Below are 23,189 nucleotides of genomic sequence, written 5' to 3' on the forward strand. Positions count from 1 at the left end.
CTACAGAAACTCCCAAGGACAAGGGCCTTCTGGGTTTGGTCTCATGCTGGCTGGCCACAGGCTCCTGGATGGTGCTCAGGGAGTTCTAGGGGAAGCTGGCTTGTCTCAGGCAGCTGGGCAGGGCAGACGGGTAGCAGCTCCCAGAGGGGGCTGTGCGGAGCACACCCTCCTGAGGGGCACCTGGGACCCTGTTGCTACTTGAGGTGTCACCTGGCTCCATGACAGTGCCGATCACAAGGACAAAAGGGCCACAGCCCAGATGCCACTAACAATTTTTAATTTCAGGGCGGCAGGCAGATGCTGAGCCCCCACCCTGCCCTTTGCTGTCTCACAGACACAGGTGCTCGTGCTGGGGGCCACCCTGCTGCCTGGTGGGCGTCAGGCCTCACCATCCTGCCATGGAGCCTGAGATGCCCACTGCACATCTGTCTCTTAGTCCCTGCCCTTTGTCATCGTTCTCATTCACCCCATCCACTCACCCATCCCTCTCCCCACGCTGTGAGACGGAAGGTGGGGACTGCGGCCCCAAAGCCCATCCAGTTCTGCCCAACACAATGGTCAGCTGGGCCAGGCTTGCTCTTTATTGGTCGAGTCCTTTCCAGCCTCAGTGGTCCACCCGGGCCTTGGGCAGCTGGTCCTGCTGGGGAGCTGATGAGGTGGCTAGTCGAGGTGCAGGGCCACAGGGCAGCCCCCTGGTTACCCTAAGGGGCTGTGGACACTGCCCATGGCACTGCTGCCAGGCTACCTCAGCCCAGACCTGGAGTCCCTGCACCATCCCAACACACAGCTGCCTCCAAAGCACAGACTCAAAGAGAACTGTCTTTAAATCAAAAACCAGCTGAGGACTGAGTGGGGTGGCACATGCCTGTAACCCCAACCAGGCAGGAGGGTCCCGGTTGGAAGCCAGCTTGGACAACTTATCCAGAGTCTGTCTCCAATATGCATGCACACATGCACGCACGCAAAACTGCCCCAGCTGAGTTGACAGAGGCAGGGCTAGAATGAGGGAGGTGACATCTCCCAAGGGTGAGGAACCTGGGGAGCAGTGTGGGGGTACAAGGCAGGTCACAAGCTGTGTATGTACAGGTGCTGCAGGGGCACCAGGCCTGGGCGCTGGCATCCACAGGGTTCTGGCTGCAACACCAGCAGGAGGCTGAGGCCTGGGCTGGGAAAGGTGCGCAGTTCAGCTCCTCAGGGCCCAGTCCCAGCCTGGTCGCCGCAGGAGCCTCCTTAGTAGCATGTGCAGGCTGCCGCGGTGCCAGGGCCACGCGTCTCTCACTTGGCTTTGGGCTTGGGCCTGAGGCCTGTGGAGCAAAGGAAATGACAAAATCAGGGGCAGCCCTGCTGGGGATAGCGGCCCTGTCCTGTCCCTGCTGCCAAGGCTGTGGTTGGCCCAGTCTGCAGCGACTCCAGGCTGTCTGAGCCATGCCCCTGTGCCCACTGTCTAACCCCAGGCCTTCACCTGAATGCCTGTCTGGCCCTATGGGCACTTGGCCCAGCAACTCTGTGCTCCCTGAAGTATCCTTGGGTTGGGGGGATCTGGGCTGGTAGGGGTCTGGGAGCCTCTTTCCCGAAGAGGCACAGCAAGAATGTAAGCAAAACAAACTGCTAAGAATCTGCTTGGTAGGGCTCAGCACCAGCCTGCTGACAGGAATGGGGCTGCGAGGCCCAAGTGGAGACAGGCCATGCGGCCAGGGCCAGGCACTGCCTAGGAACCAGGAGAGCTGCCTGTCCACACATAGGACACTACACTGACAGCAGTGGGGTGGGGTCCAGGACCCCACGGGCCGCAGCACTTGCAGGCAGGGAGTCCTTGGCCCTGGTGGCCCCATGCCAGGTGGCCATGCCTGTCACCCCAGTACTCTGGGAGGCTGAGGCTAAGTCAGAACCCAGCCTGGGCAACCAAGTGGTTTATTGGTACTTTGTCCTGGAACAAAACGTAAGGAAGGTTGGGGACTCAGCTTAGTGAGAAGGCCCCGGCTTCAATCCCCAGTACCCCAGAAAGACAAAAAGTATGCCCTGTGGTCCCCATTCCAGTCCTGCTTCCGACAGGAGTGACCTCATCTGGGCACCCCGAGTGGGGTTGGAGGTGCTGGGCAGCACAGAGCTTGCGGGCGCCGGGCTCTCTTCCTCCACCCAGGCACCTGGTAGTATCTCAGCCTGCCGGGCCACATGGATGCCCCAGGTCCTTCCCACTGGCTAGGAGGTGCCTGCCTGCACGGTCCTTGCTGAGGAAAGGAAGGATGCCGGCCACCTTGTTCCGGTTCCTCACAGCCTCCTGGGCACATGCTTGGCCAGCACCTTCACCGGAGGGCCTGGCTGTGCCATGGGTACGCACAGGGCAAGGGTCACCTTGGGAAGCAGGGTCGGGTCAGTGAAGCCGCAGGGGCAGAGGACTGTGGTTAGGGCCAAGACGCAGGGCAGGAGCAGCCTCAGCACATCTTCCCCTCCCCACAGAAGCTCCACGCTGTTCCCAAGGCTGCTCCTGCCAAAGCAGAGAAGGCTTGAGGAAGAACTTGAGGCCATGGGCCTTCTCAGCAAGGGCGAGGATGAGCAGGCGTCACCTCCGAGGGCCCCAGGAGCTGTCTGCACCGCGCCCACGGCCAGAGCAAAGCTGGGTTAGGTCCAGGAGGGTGGGCAGCAGGCTCAGCCCAGCGCCCACCACCGTTAGTGTGCGCAGATAGTGGCTGTGTACCTACCTCACTGGACTACACACAGCCTTTTTGTTTTATTATCATCAGAATCAGGGGCAACCTCTGCTTTCAAAGGAAAGAAACGCACTCAGCAGCTCATCCCAGGCGGCCAGAGGGGCTGCCGCCCTCGGGCTCAGGCGCACCACATGGCACCACACCATGCAGTCATGGGCCCTGGGGCTAGGCAGCCCTGTGCAGCCTAGCGTGAGCCTCCCACTCCCTGCTGGGGCTGTGAAAGTGGCAACAATGGGTCTGGGGTGCAGTGGCACAGGTGTGGGGCCCGAAGCTGCCCTGTGATGAAGCGCAGCCTTCCCTGCGTGTGCCACAGTCACCCGCTCTTCTGGACACTCCTGGAGCCTGCAGTGTCCCCTGGGTAAAGGGCAGGACCTGTCACCTGCATGAGGGAGAGGTCCCAAACCCTGCAGGGACAGGAGCCTTGATCATGAGCCCAACACTGGAGCCCTGCTCACCACCCAGAACGGCCCCAAGTTACCCTCCTGGCTTCTAGCGGGGCGCCTCTTCCTCCGCTTGCTTGAGCCCTTCGAGGCCAGGCCCCTGGGGAGGGTACCGGACCCAGAGGAGTCCGTCACTGCGTCCTCGGAGAAGGATTTGTCCAGGGATGTGTCCAGTGCAGATTCCAGGGCTGTGTCCTCCCTGTCTTCATCCCCACCAGGGCCTATGTCCTCTGGCCCTTGGCTTGTGCTGTCTGCCTTGGCCAGGTGGACACCCTGAGAATTTTCGGGGTCTTCGGTGTCCTGGGGCCCTGAACTCTGTGATCCTGGGGGCTCTTTGCTGGAGAACTCCAGGAGTTTCAGTGCGTGGGAGTCTCCCAAGACCACCGGCCAGGCCTCTGTGGAGGGGCAGGTGTTCAGGGCATCCTTGGTGTCCAGGAAATCACTGGCATCAACGTACCAGGAGGAGCGCCGCTCCAGGGGTGGTGGCCCACTCTCCTTGCCATGGGATGCTGGGCTGGGGATCACAGTGTCCACAAAGTCGCAGCCCGGGGGCTCACTGGCCACTGCGGCATGAAGGTCCAGCTCCGGGGCAGGGTCGCTGGTGCCACCAGTGGGGCCCTGCACAGGGTCGCTGGCTGCTGCTGTGAGCAGGGGACATATGAGGTCAGTGAAGGGCAAGGGCCTGCCCAAACCCACTCGTCTGATCCTGCTGAGCTCTGCATTGTCACAGGCCCCCAGTGTAGCTTCCAAGCCTGGGTCCTAGTAGCCTGGGTCCTAGAGTTCTCACGCTGGACACTTAGACCACCCCATTCCCAAGGCCTGGGGAAAACTACCCACGAGTGGGTCTCAAGCCTTGGGGTATCTGTCAACAGGTCACCAACTCCCAGCTCTGCTGGTACCCAGGGGCCAGATAGGAGCCGGACAGGCTGCATGGGGCTGTCCAGGGGCTGGAGAGGGCTGTGCCGGGCCATCCACCCCTGTGCAGACCCCGTCCCCACCATGATGGCAGCTGGGGTTTCCCCTGCCAGGGTGCAGGGGCAAGTAGCACTCTTTTAAGGTCACAGGTCACAGGATTGGAGCAGGGGGAGCCATACAGAGGCAGCAGGCAGGGGCTCACCAGGCTCTGGGACCCTAAGGGGGTCTTTTGAGGCCACCTTGCTGCTCCCCTCGGCTTCCCCTCGGCCGCGGGCCGTCTTGCGCAGCTGGAAGCCCTTCCTGATGTCGGCTAGCAGGGCGTCGATCACACACACCTCCTCCTGCCTCCCTGGCGCCTTCCTTCCTGAGGAGCCAGGGACTCTCAGGGAAATGCTCTGGGGACACAGACCCCAGGGCCCTGGGCAGGACAGGTCCTGGTGGAGGCCAGGCTACAAGTCTTGGGCAGGGAGGAGGTCCCCTGGTCCATGCCCCTGCCCCGCCTGGGCCCAGCCTCACCAGGCTTCCCATCCTTGCCCAGCGGCCTCCGTGCCTCTTCCTCTGCCAGCTGCCGCTTCCTCCTCTCTGCCTTCGCCATCTGCTCCTTTCTGTCCTTGTTCTCCTGCTCAGGCGGACAGGAGCAGTCACCCAGCCCTGCAGCCCCTGGCTGACCACAACCCTGGGCTGTGGTGGCGGCTGCACAGCTGGATCCACCAGCAGCCCCTTGGGGACTGCATGGGGCCACAAGACCCCCTGCTCTCGGGCTGCCCCCTCCCACCTTCAGGGAACACGTGAAGAGGTCCCGGAAGGTCCTCATGGTGCTGAACGTGTCCTCCAGGGACAGCTGCTGGGGGTCTTCGCACAGGTAGTCGGCCAGCTCCAGCTTTCTCTGCTCAATGGCACTGAACACTGCATCCAGCTCTCGGGAGGCTGTGATACTGGTCTGGGGGCAGAGCCTTGGTCAGCACCCCTGGGCAGGGTGGGGAGGCAGCCCTGGGGTGGGACCTCCAGCCACAGGCAGCCCCAGGTCCCCACCCAGCTTCAGGAGTCCCCCACTCTGGAGGCTGCCTCTGTGTCCCTTCCCGCCTGGCTTGTCCTAGGTGAACACCTCCTCCCCGAGCCACCCCAGCTTCGTCCACCAGCTGGGATTCACCCCCACGTGCCTGCAGGCGATGTTTGTACTGCTCCTGCACCTCGGGAATGGAGGCAGACACCTTCTGCTCTGCATCCAGCAGCTTCTTTAGGTTGGTGCCAGCCTCTGTGCGGATAATCTCGACATTGATCCTAAAGGTGCCAGAGCCGAGCCAGAGCTCAGGGGTAGCCCACACCCCACGCCTGGGACCTGGTGCTGTGCTGTGAACTCTGAAGCCAGCCTGGCAAGGGGTCACTTGCCCTCCTGTCTGACTGTCCTTGAGGTCCAGCAGCTCCTGGACTGCAGAGGCATCTGGGATGGTGGAACCTGGCAGGGTCTGAATCAGGTGGCTGTGCCTTTCCAAAGCCCTACCAGGGGTGGGACCCTAGAATGTGACATGGTTGCCTGGACTCGGTGTCCTCTCTTGGGCCTTGTGGCGGCATGACACTGCTTGTAGCTGAGCTTTTCAAAAGGCTGCTTCAGCCCAAGGTACCCCCTTGCCCCTTGGTCTCATTCCTCCGCCACAGCAGTGGGGAAGCCCTGGCTCAAAGTGAAGGTCAGCACCCTATCTGGCAGCAGGCACTGGGTGCACCAGGTGGCACTGAGGCCTGAGCCAGCCCTGTTTGCAGCCTCCCTAACTGGGGCTGAAGCTGGGGTTCTGGGCCACAGGGAGCCAGCAGAAGCCACCTACCCTGCAGCTTGGGATGGCTGATCCAAGTCCTTAGGCAGCTGCAGGAGGTCTGGGTGGCTCTTTTCCACTTCCTGCAACAGGATGTGTCCAGTGAGACTCAGCGTGGTCCCTGGACCTGGGGTTGCCCCAAGCTCTCGGCCTTCACAACTGAGGGTCAGAAAATGCTCAGGCTGGGGCTTCCTGGACCGGGCCATGATCTTGCAGTGTTTTTGGTTTTCTTAGGAACTGCCCCATGCCAGACAAGGCCAGGTGGCCTGGGGAGAGAAAGAGGCTGCAGAAAGGACACTGTGCCCATCCCATGGTCCCCAGCGGGCCCCCTACCTCTAGCACGTGGTGCAGCAGTGTCACACGGTTCTGCTGGGACTTGGTCTCTGTGAGCTTCAGCAGTGTGCTGATCTTGAAGCCATCAGCATCCCCTGTGTGGCTGCCCTGCGAGGGACCAGAAGTGAGTCGTCTGCCTTCCTGGGCTATGCAGAGGCCAGGGCCACCTTGAACTCACATAGTTGAGGAAGTTCCCGATCTTCAGGATCAGCTGGCAGAAGACGGGCAGCCGGTGGCTGTTGAGCAGGCCTGCAGGGTGGGCAGCGGTGGGGGCAGGCCTGAGGCTCAAGGCCCTCACCTGATGTAGGGTTTGGTGCCTTCACCCCCTGCCCCAGCCCCTCCCCAGCTCAGCGCAGCACCGTGAAAGCTGCACCCCAGTGCTCTCACTGCCACCCTGATGTTGGCAGCAGTAGGGACCAGTGTGTCCTCTCATGTGCAGTGGCCGTCCTCCGCCTCCCCGGCTGCACTCACTCTCGCAGGCGTTGAGTACCAGCTGGGCCTTGGGCCGCACCATGTCCAGCACGATGGCCGTGCCCTCGCACAACTGCATACACTCGATCCGGAGCTGGTAGCTGCCAGGAAGTGCAGGTCAGGGCTGGGCTGGCCCCGAGGAAGGGTCTGCTGGGCACACAGCACTGACTCTGTTCCTCAAGCACATTCCCAGGCCTGCTTCGGGCCTGGTTCCTTGCAGCTGGCAGCTGAGGTGCTGGGGGCAGCACCCCTGGGACCCCCAAGGCCCTCGGCCCCTATTCTGTGTAGGGAAGGGCTAGGAACGAGGGGTGTCTACAAGGCCCCTCCCTCAGTCTTGCTGGGCTCTTCCTCAGGCTCACCAGGGAATGTCCAGCAGGAGGACGTAGAACTGGTCGGCATTGGCCAGCTTGGTTCGCTCCTCTGTGAATGTCCGAAGGTTCTCGATCTGCCGGAAGGAGGTCCACGTGTGGGGTAAGGGGTTTACTGCATGCACACGTGCACCTGTGCACACACACACACATACACACACACACACCCCAGCCCCTGCCTCTGCCCTTCCCAGGAAGCCCTCCCGCACTGCCCTCTCTGGGCCTGTTTCCTCACTGCCCCAGGCTGGGTGGCCAGGGACCCTTCCCTTCCCTTTAGGGAAAGGCCTGCCCCATCCTTTGTGGCCTGGGACCCCAGCTGACCTCATGCTTCTCTGGAAGAAGCTTCAGGAGCTGTTTGAGAATTTCCACATCAAACTTGGCCGTGTCCCCAGCCCGGATCATGGCAGTGATCTCCTCGTTGGAGCTGGAGGGGTTGACAGGACAGGAACCCATGAGTGAAGAGCCTCCCTGTCCTCCAGGTGGCCTCACCTGGCAGGGCCTCAGGTGTCCAGGGCTGGTGGAGCCAGAAAGAGTGAGCTGTGTGCCCAGTGTCACTGAGGAAATGAGGCTCCGGCTGAATAACACGCTTCCTATCTGTCTCAGCTCCCAGGGTGGCTCAGGGTAACTGGTCAGCCACTTGGGCCAGTGCCGACTCCTGTAGCATCAGAGGTCATGGGGCCCCACCCTGATCCGGCCAAGGCTTGTCTGTGGCCCGATGACCTCAGCTGTCCTACCCTATTGCTGGACTGGGGCACGGGAAGGGTTGTGGATCTCCGACTAGGGCAGCCCTGCAGATGGAGCTGCACTGGCCCCAAGTAGGTGCCAGCTGGGGACCCTCAGGGCCCGGTAGGGTGCATGGCTTGGCTGGGGCCAGGGACCAGAGTGGTGATCCTCACCATTTAAACTGCTTCAGGAAGATGTTGAGGTTCAGGCTCTTCTTGGCATCCAAAAAAGTGACCTGAAGGAGGCAGCAAGGCTGGCACCTGGAGGGCAATCAGTGGGTGGCCATGTCCTGCCTGGCCCGCCCATCCTGCCCTACCTCCTTGGGCTCTTTTCTGGTCGGGGCAGCCGTGGGCTCTTTGGGCTTGGCAGTGGGGAAGGAGAAAAGCCGCTCGATGCTGGAGAAGTCAGGCTCCACCTGCTCGGTGCCTGGGCTGCTCATCGTGGCCCACATGGAGTTGCGTTCTGCAGGGGGCATTGCTGTCAGGCCTACGGCCTGGGCCAGGTGCAGTATGCAGCTGGTGTCCAACACGCCCCCAGCTGCTGTCCTGTACCCACACGTTGGGCCACACCTGCGTGCATCCCTGTGTCTGACCAAGCAGGCACAGTGCTCATGGGGTCAGTTTGCCCTGGCCAGTGAGGCAGGACCTCACAGTCTGGTAGGAGGACAGCATGCAGCTGCCAGGCTGCCATGACTCAGTGCCTTCCAAGGCAGGTACCTCGGGCCACATTGGAAGGAAGCTTCTGCCAGTTGAGCTTCTTCATGCGCAGCGTTGGGGGGTTCACTCGGCGGTGGCTGGGGACCCAGGTGGAACCCAGCCCATGGTCCACCTGTGCCACAATGATCTCTTCCACGCCGGCTGCCATAGGGAGCCCCGAGGTGCCTGGCAGTGGGGGAGGGGGCCCCCAGCCCACACCAGGAGGTGGGGGAGGGGGAGGGGGTAGGGCACTGCCAAAGCCTGGCAGAGGGGGTGCAGGTGGGGGTACTGAGGAAAATGAGCTTCCTAGGCCGGGCAGGGGAGGGGCTGGGGGAGGAGGAGGGGGTGGGGGAGATGCAGCCCCCAGGCTGGGCAGAGGAGGGGGTGGGGGAGGAGGAGGTGCTGGGGGAGATGCAGCTCCCAGGCTGGGCAGGGGAGGGGGTGGGGGAGGAGGAGGGAGACATGTAGCCCCCAGGCTGGGCAGGGGAGGGGGTGGGGGAGGAGGAGGGGCTGGGGGAGATGTAGACCCCAGGCCTGGAAGGTGGTGTAAGGGAGACCGAGTGGTGGGGTCTGGGAGAGAGGGTGCAGGTGGAGGAGGGCTGGGTGCCCTCTGTGGGGGCACTGTGGGCTGCACAGCTGTTGAGCTGGAGCTCTGGGTGCTGGCCACCTGCTGGCAGACAGAAGCCACTGCTGGTTGCTGGGCATCTATGCCAGTCCCAGAGGCAGTAGTGTTTTGGGCGAGTGTGTCGCTCTGATTCTGGCCAAGATCAGCCTGGACACTCTTGTGAGCCTGGTCCAGGAGGCTTGGACGGGGCCGAACTTTGCCAGCCAGCAGCCGTTCCACCACCTCCTCCAGGGTGCATTCCTGGGCTGCAATATGTCACAGGATGCTCAGGTCAAGGGAGACGCCAGAGAAAGAGATGGGCAGAAGGGCCAGCACAGGATGGCCAGCATGGCATGGGCTCCCTGCCCACCCTAAGGCGCTGTGCGCTTGCCCCACCACTTACCGTCGCTGGCCAGGAGCACAGCCCGGTTCACCAGGCTCTCCAGGGCCTCCCAGAGCAGCTGGCCAGAGTGGCCAGAGGGCTCCAGGTGCAGGAGGCCCTGCAGCACAGACAACAACTGGGCCGATGCTGGGGAGCTGCTCACCTGGGCAGGCATGAGGCCAGGGCCAGGTCAGCGCCTCCACCGTCTTCCCAGGATGCCCACCCTCACACCCCCTCTGCATTCCTGGTGACACTGGGGACCATCCTGTGCATTGTAGGGTCTCTACACTTCTGCCAGGAGCATGCCCTACCCAATGGTGACAAATGAAGGGTCTCCAGATGCTGCTGGCCACGCATACCCCACTGAGGGCTGCTGTGCTCTGGGCTTGAGACCCCGCCCACCTGCAGCGTGACCCAGATCTGTGCCACTGCCAGGGACACAGCGCATCTCTGGCCCCAGGCCCTGCGCAGGCCCACCTTGTGGAAGAGCGAGGCGAAGACCTCCTGGTGGTTGTTCATGTTGATGCCATCACACACATGCAGTAGCTCCTCCTCATCCTCTGCCTTGGCCTCCTCAAAGGCCTCCAGCTGGATTAGCAGGTCGGCGTCCTCCAGGTCTCTAGGTGGAGAGGTCAGACTGCTGACCTGGGGCTCCAAATGCAGCCAGAGAGCAGGGGTACAAGGGCCCAAGCCTCATGTCCTGTAGGTTGGCATCTCCATGTACCCCAGAGGGGATGGGCAGGGTCGATTACCCTCAAGACCAGTCCTCCACAGCTGCAGTGGCAGGGCCCTGGCTGGAGCTGAGGATGTGGGTGTCGTGTATCTCACTTGCTAAGTGAGCGGAGCCCCAAGAACCCCACCTGGGTATGGGCACCTCCCCAATAGCAGCCCCACCAGCTCTTGGCACTGACGTTCCTGGAGTGGTGCTGGCTGAGGCCCTGCCCACCAGGATGCGTTTCACTGGGGTTGCAGGTAACGGAGACAGACTGTTCTGTAAGTGCGCCCCGCACCGTATCTAGGCTGTGCTCACACTAACACTCTGTCATGTGTTTGCCACTATCATTAACTGGGTGTCCTGTGCTGGACCTGGAAGCCTAGTTTCTGTGGCACCACCTGACAGCTGACTCAGGGTGGGCTAGGGGCAGTTCTAGAAGCCACCTTGGTCCCCTGGAGGCACTGTGGGGCCAGGTGGCTGGGACATCAGGGAAGGGGTCTTGGTTTGGAAGACCTTGGGGGCAGCCACAGTGGGACTCACCTCAGCCGGGTCAGAATGTCCAGCAGTTGCAGCCCTGGAGAGGGACAGATGGTCAGGGGGTTTGAAGGCTGTTGCTGGACCCCCTGACCACTGCACCTGGCTTACTTGTATCCGACTCTGCCTCCCCTCCCTGGTCACTGCTTTCAGCCACTCATGGGACATCAGGGGACAGATGGGGACAGCACATTAGACACACATAGCACCTGTTCACCCCTCTAGCCAGCCTTGGGTTGGAATCCACAGGGCTGACATCTAGGAGTGTGAAGGCCAAGTCACTAAGGCAGGAAGTGGCTGGAGGCTCTGGGCCCTGTGACAGTGCCTTCCCTGGGGACAGGGGTTGGGGGACACAGAGGAGGGCCTGGTGGAGGGGCCAGGCAGGTGAGCAGTTACCAATGAATTCGCACCGCAGCTGGGTGCGGGTGCGGAGGTCCTCGGGGCCCAGGATGATGGCGTTGATGACGCTAAGCAGGGTGACAACATAGGGCACGTTGTCGCTGTCTGACAGCTCGTTCATGATGACACTGAAGCGGTACTGCTGGCTGCACACCATCTGTGGGGTGGGTGGGTGAGCATGCGCCCAGGCAGGGACCATACACCCAGCCTGGTCCTGTGTGTACCTTGTAGTGGTCCAGAGCATCCAATGTTAGCGCGTGGCCCTCAGGTGAGTAGATGCACAGGGCGGCCAGAAGCTCAAACACCTGCTTCTTAACCATCACGTTGGACGTGTCCAGGGCTGCAGGGGAGGGTGTCAGCAGGCCCACTGTTCACCTTCCAGGCCAGCCTGGCCCACAGGAGCTATTGCCTCCTAACTGTAACTCCGGGCCTGGCCGGCGGACACCAGGGGGCGCCCTAGGCTGGCCGTAGCGCTCAGCAAGTGGCCTGCCCTGCTGACTCCTGATGTCTGAGGCCTGCCTCCCACGCCACAGAGCGCCCCTATAGGGAGAGCTTGGAGGCAGGGGCAGGTGATGCCCAGTTCTCTGGAGCTGGCCCAGCCCCTGCTGCTGGCACTGGATGCAGTTTTCACCGAACAGCTATACGAGGACAGATAGCCTGGGGCGCGTCCTTGTTCCAGGAACCTGGAGTCCTACCCCATGCTGGGCTGGGAAAGTTTTGAGGGCTGTCTTGTCTGGGTCCCAGACAAAAGCACAGCCAAGCCCTGGCAGGGGACACAGGCTGATTAGTGGCCTGAGGTTGGACAGTGAAGGTGGCCTTTGCCCTATCACTGTCTGTGCAGCCTGACCAGCCCTGGAGCCCCTGTGAGACTTAGTGCCACCCTGGAGCACCATGGTAGGTGGGTAAAGGACACACGAGACCATCATCCAGCAGGCTGCTGCCTGGGGTTGGGCTAACTCAGACCACAGTCCAAGAGACTTCCTGGAGAAGGAGTTGTAAACAGGCAGACAGGCTGTCTCTATGCTTGGCCAGGCTAAGTGAAAGGGCTCGAAGCCAGAAAGAGCACTCAGGGGGCACTGAGGGTGCACACCACGTGGACCAGGATCTGGAGGTCGAGGACAGGGCCACCGCGGGGCTGGCGGAGTCACGGGATAGAGGATGTCCCCTGCCATCCCCCAGGGCACCTGCCCACTGGGCCCCGTCCTGGTGCTCACTCACCCAGGGAGAGCTGGCGCACATAGCCCTGGTTGCTGAGGATGTACCCGATGCCCGGCTGTGAGTTCAGGACTGCGCGTACGCAGCTGACGCAGGTGAGCTGAAGCAGGGCATCGGCGATGCGGGACACCCCGCGGCCAGACAGCCTTGCCAGCGCCTCAAGCAGCAGGTCCAGGCCGCTCTGCTCCAGGAACTGTACCATCCAGCCACCGTCGCTGCTCTCTAGCCGCTTGCGCAGCCCTGAGTAGTTGACCACGGAGGGCATCTGCAGCAACCGGATGCACAGCTCGGGCTCAGCGCTCTCCAGGTTGGCCTCTGTGGGGTCCGAGTCCTGCGGCCCCAGCTTCTCCTTCAGCGCCGCCCACTTGCGCTGCGCACCCTCCTTCACCGACATCTTGCCAAACTGCAGAGAGGACAGGGAGGCAGTCGTGATCACAGTCAGGGCACGGAAGTGACCCCAGGCTGAGAGGCGGGCCCAGCATGGCCACCGGGGTCAGTCGGAGGCACCATCTGCTGTTTTAGTTTCACCACTGGGCTTCCCGCTGAGATGGGGAAGGGCAGAGGGCACCCCCTCAGTGAACAGGAGGCCCCAGGACAGATCGGGGGCATAGCACGGACCTGTGTCTCCCTAACGGTCCCCACCTGGCTTGGATACTGTGAGTAGCTGTTCTGGCTGGGACACCACTGACATGGCTGCGAAGTTGCAGTGCCTGCCCTGACCTGCCCCAGGGTGCGTCCAAGCTGCCCTCAACCTCAGGAGCCAGAAGAGAGGAGGCCCGAGGGCCATCACGGGGCTGTCTCGGGTTGGAGTGCAGAGATGCCTGGTGCTCACCCAGGCGGGTGGCAGGCTACCTCCCCAGACCGTATGTGTGGGGGTGAGGTGCACAGAGGAGCTGGCGTGGGCCCCAGGGTCAGGGTTCGGGTCTGACTCCAGCCCTGAGATATGGCTCCCCCTGAGCAGAACCACAGCACTCTGCCGGCACCCGACCCCCCTTCCTGGGCCCGCCTGGCTGAAATTCTGTCCCTGCTGCAGCCCCTGGGGACAGTCTCAAAGGTCAGGGACATCCCAGGCCCTCCCGCAACCATGTACGGCTTCAATCTTATATTTAGTGCCTGAGAACAGCAATGTGGAGCCATGGGAGGGTGGCCCTGGTGGGCAGTGATGGGTGGACTTGGCTCCACTTGAGGGCCCTGTCCTCTCACTCTCCCCAAGTGGACGCATGGACCACGGAGGAAACACCCGAGGAGGGCAGATATCATCCCCATTGCCCAGGGTGGGGGACAGCAGAGTTGTGGCCAGACCTCAGGGGATACCGGAAGTCTAAGTGCTCATGTTTAGTGTAGCATTGCTACAAGTCCCAACCCAGTATGCCAGGACCTCAAAGGAGCCACCCGAGACCACTCAGGTGGCTGAGCATGGCGGACAGACACACACCTCCCAGCTGACCCCAGGCCTCAGGCCCACTGTTGCTTGGGTGAGGGTTTCACAGCCTTCCTGCCTGCCCAGAGCACAGAACGAGGAGGTCCTGTCTGGACCCTCCCTCACTGTCTGCCTATGCAGCTGCCCTGCAGGGCCAGGAGGTAGACAGCAAGGCTGTCCTGCTGTCCAGTGTGCACACTCAGCTCGGGTGCCACCATAGCCTGGTCACTCGGCCTAAGCCTCGGTCTCCAAAGCTGCAGCTCTGGCCTCAAGCTTGCAGGTGCTGGAAGTGCTTGGTGGGTTCCGCCCCTTCTCTGGCCCCCAGCCAGGCCTCCAAAGGTAGGGAACCTGAAGTTCTCCCTGGCCCCAACATTTAACCCCCAGGCAAGGCCCTCGGCCACCTTCTGTGTCCACTCACCCAGATGCGCAAGACCTTGCGGCCGCCTCTGCCCACCCACTCCGGGCCCTGCCTTGGGCTTCTCATCGCTGCAGACTCCCTGCTGCCTCAGGTCGCCAAGGCCCCGGGGGAAGGGGGCAGTGGCTGCTGCACTGTGAGGAGAAGCAAGGCTGAGCGGCATCTGGATGCCCGATGCCCACCTCATATGGTTGCCTCAGGAGGTGCCCGAAGCGGGCCCTCCCTTCCCCACCCACCCTGTGCCCTGCTGGCTGGAGTCCCTGCCCACTTGGCACAGGCTAAGCACGCCTCCCAGCCAGGCCTTTGCTTCCACAGATCTACTCCAGCTGGGAGCCTGGGCTCTCCAAGCAGAAGGACCTGACCTGAACACAAGGGGGCCACCCAGAGCTGTCGTGCCCAGGCCTGGGCTCCCCAGTTATGAAGGTCAGGGTGCTTGCTGACCTCAGGACTGCGTTTGGCACCACCCAGATTTCCTTCCTGTGCATCCCTTGTGGCCAGAAATACAGCTCCCTAAAAGGCCAACTGACGGGCGCCCCTTGGTCTAGGGTGGAACCTCAGCAGGAGATAGCTGTGTCCGGCTAGGACAGTAAGCTCAGCTGGACACCCAGAGGCCAGCAGACCGCACAGCCTTGTTTAGGCCCATGGGGTCAGGTCCTGACCAGGGATGTGACCCTAGGAGTGTCCTGCCTCTTTGCAGGGTGACACTGAAACCCCAGGCAGTGGCCAGCCCTGCAGACACACACGCTGACCCACAACCGCAGCCACCATGTGCAAGACTGTGTGCAACGGTGGAGACCTTGTCAACGATCAGCACCTCTGTAATTCTTGTCCCAGGCGTCAATTTAGGGCCCAAGAGAAGATGGCAGAGCCCCCTGCAACAGGAGGCCCCACTTCCCGCCAGCCTTCCTTTCTCTGCAGCGACTAAAGCTGTCCCTCCCTGCGCGCACCCTCGGGTTTCTGCCAAGCGCAGAGGTAGTGGCCACCCCTTGAATACACAGCCCTGCCAGCCCCAGGGCACACGCGGGTGGTGACCCACTTTACTGATCTTGGGCGGCTTGCGACTGAGAAGGGTAATAATGCCCCAGGTGGTACCAGTGCCAGCCGAGGGGGAAGCCTGCTCCTGGGATCACCAGCTGTGGACCCTGGGCAAGACACCCTGGCCCTCTGTTCTCCATCTGCAAAGTGGGGAGCAGAGCAGGCAGGCACACGTTGAGTGTCGGAATGTGCGGCCTGTTTTGTACTGTCTTGTGCCCTTCCGCCTCTGACCATGCCCAGCCCCAGGGCTCAGTGTCTGGTTTCCAACCTGGCCTGGCTGAGCACAAGACAGGGTGGGGCTGGGGACTCAGCTCCCTGCGGTTTGGGGGTGTAGCCTTGAGGCACAGCCTGGAGCACCAAGGTGCCTTAGCAGGCTTCATCCCAGGCTCAGATCAGTCAGTCAGGGCTGAAGAGCAACCAGGACATGCCCGCCAGCCACACTCAGTGCTGCCCTGGTGCCAGTGAAGGGAACCCAGGGTTTTGGCTGTGCAGTTTCTGACCTTGCGCTCTGGGGCTCAGCCCTCACTGCCCAGCTTCTGCTTTATCTGCCATCTGCAGAAGCCAGGCTTTTTGCTCGGATCTGGTTCCTACAAGCAGGGTTTCCCACTGGGCCTGCCAGGGGCCAGCTCAGACCCATGCGCTCACTCAGCCCCTGCAGAGGTAGGGACTTGGGTCCAGTCAACCACTGGCCACCTCCTGAAAGGGTGGCTCTTGGTGTGCTGTTGCCTGCCTCTCTGCCTGCACCTGGCTGGCCTGGCACAGCGAGGCCCACACTTCCATGCCACACGCCTGGGCAGCGACGCTGACTCAGCCCAGCCACACCTTGAGGCCGCCACCTTGGCTGGGAGTTGCCTGCCCCGCCCCACGTGTTGGAGAAGCAGGCCCAGGGTGCCCCAGACTTCACAGGTGATCTGCCCGACCCCACTGCATACAGGGACCCCTGGGCAGGTGTGGCCCACTGCAGAGGAAGGGAACACAACTGGGGCAGCATTATCACCTCCCAAGGGGCACAGGCGGGTTTCCCTGCCCTCAGCCATTCAATTTGGTGTGGAGATGGTGACTCCTGCCAGTTTCCCTGGGAGGGGTGCCCACCTTCAACCTGGGCCCTGGGTCCCTCCTGGCCAGGACCCCGAGACAGAGGCAGGCACAAGGCACCTGAGGTGGGAGGCAGCTTAGAGGGCCCTGGCAGCACCCGGACAGGAGCTGGGATGCTTCTGGGCACAGAGCCCATGGGGCAGGGGCGGGGCAGAGGAGGCAGGGAGAGTTCGTCTTCCATGGGTGGGCGGGAAGAATGGCAAAAGCGGGATTCCGGAACTGGGAGGCAGGGGCTGCAATGCTATTTTTAGCTCTTGCAAAAACCTAAATTTTTCCACTGCCTGGCAGCCCTCAGCTCTCCAGAGCTGCACGCGGCCCTGGCTGCTCCTGGGGTTGGGAGAGGCCCTTGCTGGCCCTCCTCCCACAGGCTGCAAGTCCCCTGAGGGGATCACAGCTGCCCTGAAGGGTCCCCCATGGCAGGCTTGTCCAGCACAGGTCCTATGCAGAGCAGGCCACAGCCCCAGGTCAGGATGGACACCTGAGCCTGCTGCCGTGCAAGGAGGACGTCCTGCACCAGTGCGGCTGCTGCCCAGCACGGAAGGCCCAGAGGATGAGTGGGCATGACAGCGCTCGCACAGCGTCAGGTTAAAAAGCAGAAATCAGGGAGCAGATGCATCGAGTGGAACTGCAACCACAGGTGGGGTGACATATCTGTCACCAGGATTCCTGCCCAATGCCAACAGATGCAGGAACAGGAAATGCCTGCAGGAGCAATGGGCACTGCCCTTGCCCTGCACATCTGTGCCTGGCACCACATACTGGGGTTTGGCGGGCAGGCCTGGTGGTCACAGAATCTCCCTTCCCCGGCCACCACACTCCCTGACCCAGGAGGACAGAAAGGGTGAACACCAGGAAGCTGGGTTTCACTTCCACCTGCTGTAAGACAATGTAGGGCCAGGCTGCCCTGGACTTGCTGTCACTGTGAGGCCCGGGCCCCGTTTCCCCAGCTGCACGAGGCTCAAGCTCCCCAGGGCTGATGATTGCTCTCAGAGGCCCTGCCCCTAACAGTCTCAGGAGTCTGGTCTGGCATCCACATTGGGTGAGGCTCCAGTGGGGACAAGGATGCTTTCTGAGTATGGTGCTTCTGGGATGGCCCCACTGGCAGATATGGAGGGCAGGGAGGGCTGAGTACTGGCAGGGCAGTGGCATCTTCCCTGGTGCTCAGAGCCAGCTTCCTTTCCCCTGCAGGAGCTTCAAGGGGTCGTGGGGCATGCCCAAGAGACCTCAGGCCAATGGCAGGTGCCCTGACTGGACACTTTGGAGAACTTTCAGAAGGTCCTGTCCCTCCTGTCCTCCGCTGTCCTGCAGAAAGGCCTCTCTCAGCCTGGCAAGATGGCGCCAGGCTAGGACTCAGGTCCTGCTTGCTGTATGCCAGTGCCTCAGGGGCCCAGCCTGTGCCAAGGGAGGAGGGCTGCCCTCTGCCCACCCCCATGCTAGCCCCGGGGTCCCCGCCCCCACCCACGTCCCAGCTTCAGGCTGCCTTCCAGGGACAGAAAGAACAAAGACTGATTGAGAGCACGACAGGCGGGATCCTGAGCACCTCGGCACCCCGAGGCAGCTGCCGAGGCCTGGGGCAGTGGACGGCACTGATTCTGGGCAGGAGGAAGCTTTGTTGCTGACCTGCAGGCCATGGACCTGCGTCTCCTGACCCCGCTGTCACATGGGAAAGAATGTGTCAACATCAACTGGCAACAGAGGGAGGTGCCAGGGCAGGAAACTGCATGAAAGGGCTGGGCCCTGACTGCCCTGTCTCCCCAGCAGGCCACCTGACTGACAGCTCGGACAGAGCTTGGCCAGCGCAGGAGTCTCCCCAGGCCCTGCTCAGACACCTGGCCGAGGCAGCCAGCGCCGGCAGCCTGTCAGGCCCGACCAGGCGGATGAGATCCTCACTGTGGGCACGATGTGCCTCTTGGCATCCCTGACTGGGACCTGAGGGTGCGGGGGCCCTGTGAAAGCCAATCTATTCTGGACTCACTCTGTTCACCTACGAGTGGCACGGAAGCTGGGTGCAGACGCACAGGCATGTGATCCCAGCACAGAAGGAGGCTGAGGCAGGAGGATCAAAAGTCTGAGTCCCACCTTAGTAGTTCAGTGTGCCTCTCTTGACATAAAACATTCACAAGGACCGGGGCTGTGGGAGAGTGGCCCTGGTTTCTGTCCCTGGGGGAAAGGCCAGATGCACCACTGCTGACCAGGCCTGCATGGCCCCCACCCAGGCTGCTCATTCTGGTGTCCTCATCATTGCTTTGCCATCTGCTGAGGGCAGCCCAGAGCCCACCCGCAGGGCTACCCAAGGACCTTGCTCTCAGACCCCTTGTGGACGTAGGAGGCCTTTCTTGGTCAAGCGATAGTGCCTCTCCCTGCAGGCAGTAGAGAGCAGATGCCCACCTCCGCTACTGGGCCCAGATGGCAGAGCCAAGCTGTACTTGGAGCAGGAAAAGGGACGTGGGGATGTGGGGACACGAGGGGTGGGTGTGTGCAGCACACGAAAGTCACATCTGGGACCTGAGAGGACCAGAGCCAGGCACAGACAGGGTCACAAGGCTGCGGGAACGCCAGCCCTCCACATGCAGCTGGCCAGCACCCAGGCTGGTTGCCAGGCTGCCCCACCGTGGGCAGGGCCAACAGCAGGCCGAGCAGAGAACCCTACCAGGGTGAGCACAGCAAGGCCGATCCTGGTCTCTGCTCATGGCCTCTGGGGGGCCTATGAGGGATGTGGGTGCCTGCCAACTCCTCTCTGGCCCACTGTGCCCTGGCTGTCTTAACGCTAGCCCTCAGTGTTAGGTCTCAGTGGCAGAACGGGACCAGAGCCTGCCTCCACCTACCAAGTGTGCTTCCTCTGGGTCCTCAGCCATCACCAGCCTCTCCTTTGGCCAGGTCAGCCTGGCCTCCTGGCAGTGTAGGCCATGTGGCTGGCTGAGCACTCTTGGTCTCCGTGGTGAGCCTGGCCCAGGTCACAGCCCTGGGGAGGAAGGCCTCGGACCCGGGTATGCCCCGCCACGGCCAGCGCACAGCAGGGCAGAGGCCAGGGCCTGCAGGGGTGGTGTGGAGTGCTGCAGCAGTGCAGGGCAGAAGCAGTCTCCCCACATCCACCCCGCCATGCCGGCTGAGGGGGGCACTGCTGGGGGCGCAGAGGCTGGCCGGGCCCTCGCTGCTTCCTGCCACTGGGAAAAGCCGAGCTGGATGGGGAAGTGGATAGAACAGGAAAGTGGCCTTGCTCGTCCTGTCCTCAGATAGCATGGATGGGCCTTGGTTTTGTCACCACCAGATGGGGACTCACCCCACCCGCCTGGGAGATGGACTGCGGCCTCAGGAACGCATGGGCTTCTGCCTGGGCTGCTCTGGGTTACGGGGGCCAAGGGCCAAGGGGCATCCATGGAGGGGACCCGGCAGAGCCACTTGACCAGGAGAGGCCCTCTGTCTCCCAGTCCCGAGCAGGTCACTCCCCAGGGGGAGGTGGACACAAGGACTTTGAGAGCACCCCAGAATAGGGACAGAGTCTGTAGCCAACTGCCTGTGCCTCAGTTCCTCCATCTGACAATTCCTAATTTAATCACAGCTTAACAGAGGCTACAAGAGCAGTCAAGCAACAGATCCCCAGGAGAGCAGGCCCAGCCGCCCTTGCCGGCCTGTCTCTACACTGTTGCTGTCACCTCAGAGGTTGCAGGTGCTGTGCACTGGGCAGGTGTCCAGCTGGGCCAGCTAAGGGGTCAGGTTGCCAGGAACCCTCCTTCCTAGGGCAAGCCTGGCGGGGTGGAGACCCCCATAACAGGAAGCTGCATGCACGCCCTGTCTTGTCCCCTTCTCCTGTCCCGAGTGTCAGGTGTCTCTCAGCCTTCCAGCTCTCCTGCCCTGTTCCCCAAGATGTGCTCCAGAAGGAGTGGGATGCCCTCTCCAATGCAGGGTCCAGTGCACTGCGGCCACCTGACAAATACCACCTGTGTGCACTAAGTAGGCGCGGGGTCAGACAGCAGAGCCAGCACCACCCCTCTACGCTGGGGACCTTGACACTGGCACCCTGGGAGACGGGGCTGGCCCTGGGTGTCCTGTCTGCAGCATGCATTGTTACCCAGCCATCACCTGTCCCTACTGCAGCCCCCACGCACCTCAAACGTTCCACCTGGGAATGAACAACAGCACTTTGACGGAAGGCAGGAGTCTATTTAAGGCACAGGCCCAGCCCGTCCCCGCAAGGGAGGTGAGCGGGATTCGCTGACAGCAGGCAGAACAGGACCCGGGGCATGGCTCGGAAGATTAAAGTTCTGGGTAGTGCCTGGTCCGGGAGCACAGCCCTGCATCACAGCTCACCAGGCTACCTCAGGCCCCCTTGAGCCCCTGGATCTGCCCAGGAAGCACATGACGACCAGAGAGCTTGGAGCTCCTGAGGACAGAGTACCTGTGTGGAGGGCCAGTGGTCAGCTCAGACCTGGTGCCAGGAGGGACTAGCCGCACAACCTGACTTTCTAACAGAAAGTTCCTGCTGACCTGGAGAGTGGGGACAAACCTGGAACCAAAGAGCATTGCTTCCAGGCCACCTGCTCCTCGCCCAGGGTGGATCTGGATGGTTGTTCTGGGTCCCCACCTTTCCCCTGCCCCTCCCTGTCGGAGTGGACTGGAAACTGAGGCCCAGAGTGCAGGGCTGGACTTGGGGGCCAGATTTTCCCAGGTCGGAGTGAGGCGGACCTTTGGCCCCGGGCGGGTTTAGGCAGTCTCTGCAGGCCTCCTGCGCGTCCAGAGGGGCTGGGCTGGCCTGCGGCCTGCACCCGATCTGTAGCCCAGAGCCACACAGACCCACAGGATCGCGCCCCCGCCAATGCTGCGGGTGGGGGCATGGCCGGTCGGTGGGTCCTGGGGTTCCTCGCTGGGCAGGGGTTAGAGGCATAGTGCCGCCTCCTTTCCCGCCGAGCAGGTCTTACTCCCCACGCCTGGCCTGGAGCGGGGTGCCCGGCCCCTGCACCCACCTGCGCGTGGGCGCGCGCAGCCAGCAGTGGCGGTCGCGGGCTGGCGCCTTGGGTTCATGGGCGGGCGGCGGCCCAAGTAGAAGTTTATTTTCTGAACTGCGGCTGATTCATGTCAGGATGTGGTGGCTGCCGGCGGTGGCCCGCGGACCCCGGCCCCGCCCAGCGCCCGAATCCCGCCCGGAGCAGGATCCCCAGCGGAGGGGACCGCTCGTTGCCACCAAGGATTCCGTCCCTAGCCCCAGGCGCCCCCTCGCCGCCTGCGGACTCAGTTTCCCCTCCCCGACTCCAGGAGACCGCGGACTCACCGGTGGGCAGCCCCGCCGGCGCTGGTCCGGGGCGCTCGCTTAGTGCGGTCCAGGCCCGCGCACTGGGGCAGGGCGGGGAGGAAGGGGAGGTGCCCGCGCCGCCCGCCCCAGGCCACGTGGGGGGGCGGCACCCGAGGGGGCGGGGCTGGATCCCTGGAATCACCGCCCCTGGCGTCCCAGAGCGCGGATTTAGGGGTGCTGTTGGGCCGTGGTCGCAGCACCCTCTAGCGTATCTGAGCCCGACCCTCACCAAGGCAGTGAGTGGGAGTTGCTTCTTCCTCTCCCTCTGTCCTCCACCGGAAGCCCTGCTCAAGCCCACAGTGTGTCCCCGCCGTGAGGTCACTCGTGGGATACTGGGATACAGCGCCCCCGGGCGCCAGGGGCGCAGAGCCCGCGTCCACCAGGCCGACCCTGAGGAGGCCCTGCTCCAGCGCCCACTCCCTCTCACGCTGGGGTGTACCTGGCCGAGCCTCAATTTCCCCAGTTGTATGAGGTGGATGTGAACACAGGGAGAAGGGTCTGCACTCACCTTGAAACCCTGAGAGCCCTGTGCTGCGGCCCAGGCACAGGCAGGGCTCCAAACAGGGGTCCCCAGCCATGAAAGCAGGGGCTTCCGGCCCACCTTTGGGTGTTCAGTCCACAGCCAAGCTCTTGCCCACCCTCCCCCACCTTGGCCTGGCCTGCCGGTCTGTGCAAGAGGGCCCTGAGGGCTGGGTGTGCCCTGGGAGCCTTCCAGGGCTGGGCTGACTGGCTGCTGGATGCTCTCCAGGGTGAGGTGGAGGCTGTTCTTGGAGAGTACCAGACCTGGCCGGTGTGCCTCTGCCTGGGGCTGCCTCCTGGCCCACTCCACGACCCTCAACATGGAACTTTCTGTGAGCTGGATCTGGGCTTCCCGCTGTCTTGGGGGGCCCAGCGGTGGTCTGGCGCTGGCACCACCAGGGAAGGTTGTGGTCAGACTGACTCATCTGTGTGCTGTGCTGGCACCTGGCTGCGCAGCCTGGCCAGTGGGTGCTGACCCAGAAGGAGGACTGTGCTCTTCAGCCCAGGCCCAGTTGGGGCCAGGGCCAGGGTAGGGTGGCTGCAGGTGCCTGTGCCCACCCCTGTTCTCACCCAGCCTCGCTTGGCCCACACACAGGCAGGGGCGGGGAAGGGACCCTGGCTATCTTTCCAGGAACTTCACACTCAGGTGCAAGGACTCCAAAGGTGGGCGGGAGAACCTGGAACCTTGGCCTGCTCCTGCCGGTTACTGTGGCAGGGACCTGCACCCCAGGCCAACCTGTCCCCAAAGGTGGAGCAGATAAAGAGAGCAGGGTGGTGTGGTCAGCACGGGACACTAGAGAAATCCCAGTGGAGGGCTGAGCAGGTGACTCAGGTGGCTATATCTATGTGTTTCATGAGTAGAGTGGGTGCCTGGCGCCAGAGGTCAGAAGTCTGGCAGCCTGTGGCTTGGGATGCTGGACCTGGAGAGCTTTCCCACCTGCTTGGTACCCAGCACAGTTGAACCTATGTCCTTGGCTCCTCCTCCCATGATCACTATTTTTCCAAATCCTGCAAGGGTCTGTCCAATGGGCTTTGCACACCAGGTGGCCTGGGATACATCGTGCTGCTGGGCAGGCTCGGCCGTGTCCAGCCAGGTCCCATGTGCTCA

At 62.6% G+C, this 23,189-nt stretch overlaps 1 protein-coding gene across 4 annotated transcripts; it reads right to left on the minus strand.

Annotated features, from left to right (window-relative positions):
* Positions 1-260: 260 nt before the first annotated feature.
* Positions 261-21,695, minus strand: Inf2 (inverted formin 2). 4 transcript variants are annotated; one of them, XR_010044898.1, is made up of 23 exons: positions 12,314-12,713; positions 11,320-11,435; positions 11,093-11,252; positions 10,703-10,736; positions 9,925-10,066; positions 9,469-9,610; positions 8,483-9,331; positions 8,083-8,228; positions 7,940-8,001; positions 7,365-7,467; positions 7,035-7,120; positions 6,676-6,776; positions 6,383-6,453; positions 6,205-6,312; positions 5,884-5,954; positions 5,224-5,344; positions 4,839-5,003; positions 4,580-4,682; positions 4,266-4,427; positions 3,187-3,789; positions 2,700-2,756; positions 2,339-2,485; positions 261-1,304 (listed from the first exon to the last, which is right to left on the minus strand). XR_010044898.1 is itself a non-coding variant. In XM_063241171.1 (23 exons), exons 2-22 carry the CDS (start codon positions 12,702-12,704, stop codon positions 2,701-2,703), a joined length of 3,792 nt encoding a protein of 1,263 aa, XP_063097241.1. In that variant the 5' UTR covers positions 12,705-12,713; positions 21,542-21,695; the 3' UTR covers positions 261-1,304; position 2,700. The 4 variants fall into 4 exon arrangements, 3 of the variants coding, with proteins under 3 accessions (XP_063097241.1, XP_063097240.1, XP_013000427.2); XM_063241171.1 differs by lacking the exon at positions 2,339-2,485 and adding an exon at positions 21,542-21,695; XM_063241170.1 differs by lacking the exon at positions 2,339-2,485 and having other exon boundaries at positions 3,187-3,786.
* Positions 21,696-23,189: the final 1,494 nt, after the last annotated feature.

The sequence above is a fragment of the Cavia porcellus genome, unplaced genomic scaffold (genome assembly GCF_034190915.1).
Source record: "Cavia porcellus strain 051 isolate PalLab524CR breed Dunkin Hartley unplaced genomic scaffold, mCavPor4.1 scaffold_31, whole genome shotgun sequence".
NCBI lineage: Eukaryota > Metazoa > Chordata > Mammalia > Rodentia > Caviidae > Cavia > Cavia porcellus.

What these genes read in the sequence shown, in the direction of transcription:
- Inf2 (XM_063241171.1), bottom strand. Translation starts at nt 12,704, where the DNA reads ATGTCGGTGAAGGAGGGTGCGCAGCGCAAGTGGGCGGCGCTGAAGGAG. An exon ending in ATGCTCTGGACCACTACAAG is followed by an intron (nt 11,253 to 11,319) that starts GTACACACAGGA and finishes CCCACCCCACAG; the next exon opens with ATGGTGTGCAGCCAGCAGTA. An exon ending in CCTTAGGGTCCCAGAGCCTG is followed by an intron (nt 3,790 to 4,265) that starts GTGAGCCCCTGC and finishes CCCTGCTCACAG; the next exon opens with CAGCAGCCAGCGACCCTGTG.